The sequence below is a fragment of the Caretta caretta genome, chromosome 3 (genome assembly GCF_965140235.1).
Source record: "Caretta caretta isolate rCarCar2 chromosome 3, rCarCar1.hap1, whole genome shotgun sequence".
In the NCBI taxonomy this organism is placed as follows: domain Eukaryota; kingdom Metazoa; phylum Chordata; order Testudines; family Cheloniidae; genus Caretta; species Caretta caretta.
Window position 1 is genome coordinate 86,007,455 of NC_134208.1, and position 9,719 is coordinate 86,017,173.

At 40.2% G+C, this 9,719-nt stretch overlaps 1 protein-coding gene across 1 annotated transcript in view; it reads left to right on the forward strand.

Moving 5' to 3' along the window:
• AMD1 (adenosylmethionine decarboxylase 1) overlaps positions 1-9,322 on the forward strand; it is a 48,753-nt gene extending 39,431 nt beyond the window's left edge. Inside the window, exons 4-9 of the mRNA XM_048844814.2 lie at positions 2,004-2,106; positions 4,464-4,506; positions 4,604-4,748; positions 6,054-6,146; positions 6,243-6,398; positions 7,069-9,322. Of these exons, the coding sequence (XP_048700771.1) occupies positions 2,004-2,106; positions 4,464-4,506; positions 4,604-4,748; positions 6,054-6,146; positions 6,243-6,398; positions 7,069-7,209 (681 nt within the window). The 3' untranslated portion in view covers positions 7,210-9,322. The remainder of the gene's footprint in view (positions 1-2,003; positions 2,107-4,463; positions 4,507-4,603; positions 4,749-6,053; positions 6,147-6,242; positions 6,399-7,068) is intronic.
• Positions 9,323-9,719: the final 397 nt, after the last annotated feature.

The window sequence follows — 9,719 nt, forward strand, 5'->3', positions numbered from 1 at the left end:
AAGGTGTGCATCAGATAGTTGTGTTCGGTATTTTGACTTTTTTCCTTACGATGAATATAAACAAGTGATGCTGCCTCCATGGCTGCCTCTGTCCGGCAACTAATAATGATATCTCTGTCCCTCTCCCCCAGCCAATGGGAGCTGTGAGGGGCGATGCCTACATCAGACATTGCTGGCAACTGTCTGCCTGCGTCTCTCCTCCACGGACTGCAGTGGGGAGGTTTTCGGGCTGCAGATGGCCCACGGGCCGGGAGTTTTGAGACCCCTGTTCTAGAGGGGACATGGCTCTTATAGGTCTTCAGTATTCTGTACTGGGCATGAGGATGGCAAGCATAAGCATCCGGTCCAGTACAGTCAAACTCATCCCTCTATTGGCATCTACCCGTTGGTACCCTCGGTACCAAGCAAGCAATGGAACCAGACTCTGTCAGCACCTACATCAGTATGCCCACCATTGGCAGTACCATCAGCTTTGGTTATCATGTCCCTCGCTAATGCGTCAGTACTCATTCTCTATTCAGACCTTCAGGAGTTTAGATATGCAAGGGACTTACCCATAATGGATGAGCTGGAATTCCTTCTCCTCGTGGGTACCAAGGCTATCAATACTGAAACCTTAGTCTCCAGACGGCTGTTGGCAACCAGTACTGCAGGACTCACCACATTTTAGCTCAGTTAGCTCAACTAAGGTCTATTTGGCCACAATATCAGCTTTTCATCTGGCTGTAGAGGGGCCTTCTATATTTGCTAATCCTGTTTCTAAGTTTAATAAGGGTTTGGCAAATCTCTACCCAAGACTGGAGACCCCACCTCAACATGAGACCTCAACATGGTACTGAATTACCTTATGAAACATCCATTCAAACCTGTGACAACCCAATCTCTTGCATTTGTCTGTGAAGACTCTTTAGTAGCCATCTTTTCAGCCTGTAGAGTTGGGGAGATTAGAGCCTTGCTGGCAGATTTCTCCCTTCACAGTATTCTTCAAGGATAGTTTCTTTATGCCCACATCCTAAATTCTTACCTACATTTTTGAGTTCCACCTTAACCAATTCATATACCAGTGTTTTTCCTCAAGCCACATAACTCTCTGCAGGAGTCCTGTTTCCATACTCTGGATGTTAGAAGGGCTCTCTGGCCTTCCACTTAAATAGGACCAAGCAATTTTGAAGGTCACTCAGGCTGTTCATGTCTTTTGCAGATAGATCCAAGATATCCATGATTTCTGCTCAGACTATTGAGATGGATATCCGGATGTATTGTCACTTGTTGTGAGACTGCAGACATTCATCCTTCTAAAGGGGTGATAGCACATTCTACCAGGTCACAAGCAACATCCACAGCATTGCTTAAGAAAGGCCACTACATGGGCTTCAGTACATACGTTTTTGAAGTACTGAGCTTTAGTTTAGTTCAGATCCGATACAGCGGTTGGTATTGCAGTACTATCTTCGTTGTGGACCTAGTTCCAAAGCTCCCCCCTCTCTTTGGGGGAAACTACTCAGAAGTCACCTGAAGTGGAGCACTACTCAAAGTAGTAGTCACTCATCTTGTGCAGTAACTGCAGTTCTTCAAGATGTGTGCATCTATGGATGCTCCACTACCTTCCCTTCTTTCCCTTTTGCTTGTTCTCTGTGGAGACATTCAGGTGGAGAAGGAACTGGGGGCAGTTTGCCTGCACGTCTCTGTATAGCCTCTGTCTGACATGAGGAGGCATAGGGCATGTGCACAGGCCAAACAGGAACTGCGAGCAGAAAAATCTCTGATCAAAGGCTCGAGAGGCACAGGCGCACCCTAAAGTGGAGCACCCATGCGGGTGGGGAGGACATCTTGAAGAACTGCAGTTACTCCACAAGATGAATAACCTCCTCTTTTCTGTTTTGTTTAGTAATGGTGAGCTTTTGAATCTAATTATACCTCCTAGTTGCTATCCAACTAGAATGTAAAAATCTCTAGAATAGTACCCAAGCATACCAAATATGTATGTTGACTTTATTTTTCAGAGCTTCTTTTACTCACGTAAGAATTTCATGAAGCCTACCCACCAGGAGTACCCACATAGGAATTTCCAGGAAGAAGTAGAGTTCCTTAATGAAATTTTCCCAAGTGAGTTAGTGGAATTGTCATTGTCTGTTTGTGTATTAAGAGCATATGTTATGTATTTAGTTAAGTCTGTCTAATAAGTTATTACTGATTCTTCCTGTGGCAGTCATGACATCCCGCACATGCTAAGTGGCTGTAAGAGTTGTTGAAAATATTATTGTAGCTTGGGGTGGGCAAACTTATTTTGTCCTGAGGGCCACATCTGGGAATAGAAATAGATGGCAGGCCATGAATGCTCACAAAATTGGGGTTGAGGTGCAGGAGGGGCCTCTGGGGGGGGTTGGGGTGCAGGAGGGGGATCAGGGCTGTGACAGAGGTTTGGGGCACAGGGGGAGGCTCAGGAGCACAGGCTCCAGGTGGCGCTTACCTCAAGCGGCTCCCGGAAGCAGCGGTATGTCCCCCCTCTGGCTCCCATGGGGAGGCATGGCCAAGCGGCTCTACATGCTACCCCATCTGCAGGCACCACCCTTGCAGCTCCCATTGGTTGCAGTTCCTGGCCAATGGAAGCTGTAGGGGCGGCGCTTGAGGTGGGGACAGCGTGCAAAGTGGAGCCCCTGGCTGCCCCTACGCATAGGAGCCAGAGCAGGGACATACCACTGCTTCTGGGAGCTGCGTGGAGCGGCCCTCGACCCTGCTCCCCAGCGGGAGCTCCAGGGCTGGATTAAAACAGCTGGCAGGCAGTAGTTTGCCCACCCCTGTTGTAGGTTTTCACAGCCAGTATAGACTGTCTTGGACTCCTCCACCTCTGAACCAGAGATTGTACCTGCTAATTTCCTGACCAGGGTGTATGAGAGAGATTGCATACCATAGAAAAAATAAATTTTAAAAGGAGCCTGGTAGGCTTTGAACTGGTAGTACCTCAGTTTTAAAGACCTTGGCATGCATACCCACAGTGCAGCTCTACTGGCCGGGAATATAGCTTCACCGTGGACAAGATAAGAAGTAAGGGGCTTAAATTGCTGCAAGGGAGAGTTAGGCTGGACATTGGGAAAACTTCCTAACTGGAACAGGGTAACAGAGAGGTTGTGGAATCTGTCAGGTTTTTAAGAACAGGTTAGACAGTCACCTGTCATTGATGGTCTAGATGATTCATAGTTCCCTCAGGGCTGGGAACTAGACTAGATGACCTTTGAGGTCCCTTCACATCCTATCTTTATTTGTAGGGTTTTGATATGCTTAAGCCAGCAGTGTTAAAATCATAGTGCTCCTCAAACAGGTGGCCACTGAGGATACCCAGCCTAATAACTACAGCAAGGTGGCTACTACTGTAGTACTTCCAAGGTCCTAGTAACTTTTTTAAAAAAAGCATTCAGGTTTAGTCTTACACTGAAGTGGCTCTAAATCTTTCATTGTGAAGTTCCATGCTGTGTCTGTTAACGACATGTGTTTGATATGGAACATGCTTCTAACTGCTGGCATCATAAACTCAGCCTGGGGTCTGAAAATTGAGCTAGGTTCTTTTCTTGTGTCACCACTGGCAAGCTTTTGTAGCCCACATTATGTCCAGTTAGGAACTTGTAACACCCCACTGTTGTGAGTGAGGTGAGGTATGTGGAATGATAATTGAGTGGAAAGTAGTAAACAATCCTTTTGACCTAAAAAATGGAATAAAATGTAGCTGACATTTAGTGGTGTTGGCTTTGTAGGTTTCAGAAACAAAGCAGTGTAATCTTGTTAATGTTAGATGAGATGCTGAATGTGCACAGAGAGCAAATCGGAGTAAAAGGTGCCAGTCAATTTGCACTGTTCAAAGTAGAACCACGCTGATGTACTAAGCTAGGCAGTTTACAAAATTCAAAATGAGAATTTTAAATTTAGAGTACTTTCAGTTAAGAAGTAAAAGGAGTCTAGAAGTTAATATATTGATCCTGAATGATAAAATATACATCCTTATATTAATGTATTCAGTTGCTGAGCTAGTGTTCTTTTTAGGTATGTTTTGTTAGAGTGAACAGCTAGCTTGTGAGCCTGCTATTTAAAGACCTAGCCTGTAAATGTGTATTGTAATGGGTCACAGCTCTGTTTTTAATTCTCATTGCCCTTATGAATAAAACATACTAAAGATGTTACATAAAGGTAGACCTAAAAGATAAATAATGGCCTTGTGTGACAGACAAGCTGTTAGAAAAGAGAAAAATGAACATTATCACAACTGCCTCTGATACTATATTTTTAGTATCCTTATTGACAATATTTGGCACACTACACCTGTTCTTGTAGATGAGTAACCACCATTTTATATGTCCCATAAATGACTCTTGCATTATCCTTGTTAAGAATAGAAATTAGGTTAGTCCCTTCACTGAGAGGGGAATCAGCTGTGGTGCATTATAAATGGACTTTCCTTCTATCCCAAATAGATGGAGCAGCTTATTGCATGGGGCGTATGAATTCTGATTGCTGGTAGGTATATTTTTAAGATCTTGAAATCTGTTTTCTAAAGTACAGATCAGTTTGAAGTGCTGCTAGTATAATACAGGAGTGATTATATATTAAACAGGTATTTATACACTCTGGATTTCCCAGAAAGTGGGGTAACCAATCAGCCAGATCAGACACTGGAAATTCTGATGAGCGAGCTTGATCCAGTAGTTATGGACCAGTTCTACATGAAAGACGGTGTTACTGCAAATGATGTCACTCGTGTAAGTCTGGAGTTTAAATTTTATATGGGATGGTCAGAATTGAGCAACTGTAGCTTCACCTAGCACTTGCTGATTCATAATCCGCATCCTATGGTAGAAAAAGAGATTAACAGGGAAAATGCCATGGCAGACAAATAGTTCAGACTCTCTCCCAGAGCCAAAACAGGTTGGGAATTCTGGAGACAGAACTAGTTTTTGCGGAAGAGTATCTTTCCCCTCTAGTGTCCCAATTTCAACTCATTTGAAAGAGCATTGTAGCATCTGTTGGAAGCAACTCCCAGCTCTTTTGCTGATGGCAAGCTCTTACTGGTGGTCTGGAAAAGGAGTGAAGGAGTATGGATTCCTTAAGAGAAAGGGGACATAAACCTACTGACTGAGATTGAAACGGACAAAATGTAAAACTGAAGAGATGGAGACTGCCAGAAATAAAAAGAATGGACAGGTCAAAGTCAGTAGCTTAATTTTAATTAAACCATATGGCTATCAGTCTGAAATGCAGACAAGACTTCTCCCCTAAAACTATGAACACCTTAAAAGAGGATTTTTTAAACGAAGGTTGGGGGAAGTTCCCCCTTCTGATAAAACTTAGGTATGAACTCCATCTTTTGTGCCTCCCTCCCAAAATTTTTGACTCCGGTAAAAAGTGTCACTGCTTCTCACTGAAATATTCATATGACTTCAACAGTATTGTGACTTCATCTATTTTTCCTTCTAATTAATGTTATGATTTATGTTCTATTATTTGATGGCTTTTAAGTGAATGACTGTATAGTGCAAGTACTGTCTGGGAGATCTGTACTTTCAGTGAAATAGAACCCTACTTTTAGAACATGAATTAAGGGAGAATGTTGTTCAGACTTCAAAGCAAATCCAAACTGTCCTCATTACTCACTTTGGGACTGCTGGGACTATTAAACTCCATTTTTATCTGTTGCAGTCATAGTTGCAATTGTCAGTTACATCCTCATCCTTAAATTTGCTTTTCAGAGAAACATGCAGCTGGCACTAAGACTTAGTATGAAAATACGTTAAAGATTTGAAGGAAAGGGGCCAGGCCATTTTGACTTGTGTGGCAGGTGTTCCTACCGGGGTAGGGCTGGATACAAAGCAAGTCTTTGTATAATGGGCCTCTAGTAGATGTTAATTTTCTTTTTTCCCTGTCCAAGCAAGAATTCCGACATCCTTTCTGAGCCTGGTCTCTTAAATTGGAGTTCATTGACTTTGGTAGCTAGACTTGTATAATACAAAGTATGGAAGCTTATTAGTATAAAGTGCAAAGTATGTAACTTTACTTCTATGTTTCAGGTGAGTGGAATTCGTGACCTGATACCAGGTTCTGTCATTGATGCTACAATGTTCAATCCTTGTGGGTATTCAATGAATGGGATGAAATTGGATGTAAGTTTCATACTTTTTCTGCTGTCATTGAGCATTGACAACTAAATCATTAAGTTTCTATGAATGATTCTAATTTACCTTTTCTGTCTTCCTCAGGGAACTTATTGGACTATTCACATAACTCCAGAACCAGAGTTTTCTTACGTTAGTTTTGAAACAAACATTGGTCAGACATCCTATGATGAGCTGATTAGAAAGGTTGTAGATGTTTTCAAGCCAGGAAAATTTGTTACCACACTTTTTGTTAATCAGGTAAGTCTCCTTTCATTAACTGGCAACTAAATAAGGTGGTAATAGACATAGATGCTAACTAAATAAAATATCCTTGCTTTAAAATCATTTATCTCCCTTCTCCATTTCCTATAATTTCCATTTACATTAATTTGAATAGTAGCTGCTTGGGCTAAGGAGAAGCAGCAATCTTCAGGGTCCAGACAGTCTTCAAAATTTTGGCATATATCAAACACAAAACTTAAAAGTCAGTTAATCTGGATTTCAAACCAAGGCTCTCTAAAATATCTTTACATTCTCATGAAATTGCTAAAATACAGGAATAGTCAAGCTTTAGAATTTTCTCCAGTCACTTTTGGACAGGCATTGTGATAGGCAATAAGAGCTTGATTATTCGTCACAACTGGTAGTTCTAGAAGCACTGCTTTTAAGTACTGATCAGGTCATCTAACCTGCATATCTGCTACAGAAGCAGTATGAAAGACCTAGGGGGCCGGGTAGGAAACAGAATTGTTTCTTCTTAATAGTCTGCAGTGGCTTCTTACAGTACTTTCATTCAAAGAAGCACATTGATGATTGCATCCCAAGAACATGCCACAAACTAGTTTAAAAGTTTGTATCTGCTATATATGTTAATTTAAGTAAGAAAAAGCTCAGAAAATGTAAGAATTTAACTTTTTTTTGTTTCTAGAGTTCTAAATGTCGCACAGTGTTTTCTTCTACCCAGAAGATTGAAGGGTTTAAACGTGTTGACCGCCAGATTGCTCAGTTCAATGATTACAATTTTGTTTTTACCAGTTTTGCCAAGAAGCAGCAGCAACAACATAGTTGATTAAGAAAAATGAAGAAAAAACGCAAAAAGAGATCCCTTATAGAAGGTGGTGGCTGCTTTCTAGTTAATGATTCAGGGGGCCATGCTTTCCACTACCACCTTGTAGTTGCGGGAAGCCCTAGATGTAATCATAGTATAATCATTTTGAATTGTATGCATTATTATATCAAGGAGTTAGATATCTTGCATGAATGCTCTCTTCTGTGTTTAGGTATTCTATGCCACTCTTGCTGTGAAATTGAAGTGCATGTAGAGAAATGTTACTGTATGAGACTTTACAAAACTTGTAAAAACAACTCAGTTAGGATTTCACACAGTATAGCTTTTCTCCAGGTATCGCCAAAAATTCCCCACAGACAAGGCTTTCGTCCTCATTAGACATTGGCTTCAGCCTTCTTCTCATCTTGGGCAGTTTTGTTAAATTGCTGCCAGATTTTTTCATCTATGCTGTAATTTTAATCTTTAGACGATTTCTTGACAAATTTGTGTTCTCTAATGAAATTGATTTCTAAGTCACATTTCAATGGTTGAATCGAAGTTCTTGCACTTGATAGAAATTATTTGGCAAGATTGAGAATAAGTAAAGACTACTACAGATAGGGGTGTGGTTTTTTATTTGAGATATAATAAAATTACTCTTACTCATAGCTTTAGTCCTTCAAACTCATAGGATTTTGTTCAGAAAGACTAAAGGGCAATATGCTGTAGCACTGTGGGATAATGCACTAGCCTTTCACTTCTAGAGACTTGGGTTCAAATATTAGCTTAGGTCAAGTCTGGTCTCATCTCATTTACTGCCCAGGTTGATGTTTGTTTGTAGGGTAGTCTACATTCAGAGGAGGCCCAGGAAGTTATTTGTCAGGATACAGATGCTTTGGCATAGTTGAACTGGTACTTTGCAAAGTTGTTACACTGTTGCTTATATTTTTTCACCTTTTGTAATCTACTCAAGCTACATGTTTTTAAGACTAACTTACTAAAGCTGGTGCGCTCAAATTTGTTGGCAGATGGACCTAGCCAAAAAGACTGTGGAATTTACCAGGCTAGCTATGCTAATGAGCTTGGGTCATTCTCAAACTGTTACACATTAACTTTCATTTCCAGTTTTCAGAAAATATGCTATAAACTGGTATAAATGTCTTTGTTTTGTCATTCCAAAAAAAATCAATGCCTTTATCTTGTGATTGAAAGTCCTGTGACGTTGTGCATGTGACTAATGCTATATTCAACGGTGTTGTGACTTCACTGGTTTGCCTCCTAACTAATGTGGTGGTTCCTTTTACCATGACTTGATGGCATTAAGTGAATGACTGCATAGAACAAGAACTGTCTGGGACACCTGGACACAGTGAAATAGAATGCTATTCATAGAACATGTGTAAAAGTATGTAATTCAGTCACTTAATGTCTATTGACTAATAGATGCAGGCTTTCAAGAGTTGGCATATTTTCAGCTATGTCTGCAAATACTGTAGGTTTTTAGCATATGTGAGACCAAGTTAATAACTACAAATTTGAGACTTCCCTCTTGTCCTCACAATATTGTTTTGACTTTCTGGATTGACACAACGGTGTTTTTGTTCCTTCCGTATTTATAAATGAAGCACCTTTTTAGTGTTTCTAAACTAAGAAATCTGCTTGGTTAGAAATCAAGTGGTTGGAACATTATTTTGACTTATTTTAACCATATTGTTGATTGAAGACTTCATTGAAGAAGTTATCTGCCAATGTTAACAATTTGCTTCTGTCGATGGCACCGTGTTTGTGGGTTGGTTTTTTTTTTTTGGTGCTTTATATTTTGAGGACCAATATTTTAAGTGGTTTTTGTTCTTGAACATTGTCCAAACTGATTTGACATTGTTGGCTTGAGGTCCTATAATACAAACAGACCGAAGATCCCTTTTCTGAGTAAAGTTGAAAAAAATGCAAATTTATATAAACAAGCCTTGAATAGAAAATGAAAGCTGTTGAATGGATTATTAATGAACTATCTTGGGTGATCAGGAGAGGGGGAAGTATGGTTTTATAATTTCTCTATGGTGTTAGACTTTGATAATTTAAATATATCTGTACCACAAAACTTAATGCTTCAATAAAAGTTTGCTTAATAAAATGTCTGTAGTGATGATGTCATGTTACAAATCACACTTTTTGTGCTTTTTTGTACAGCTTAGTTGAAATAGGAATCTGAATAATGTATTCATTAGCTTGAATTTACTTCTGCGCTTAAAAACTTGGGGATATGCATTGCGTACGTTGAACAGAATAGATACTTATAGCCCAAAGGGACAGTACACCAAAACAAGTCAAATGAGATGTTAAGCTGCTCTTATGAAGGTTAAAGCTATTCTTTCCAAATAAATACTTACCACATTAACCAAATACCAGTTTCTCCTATGCTGTCTACCCTATTATCCAATCCATCCATGTATGCCTGATAGCATTAGGAAGTTCATGCCATGAAACATAACTTGAAATTCAAGCCCCTTTATTTTGCACGTTCTATCTCT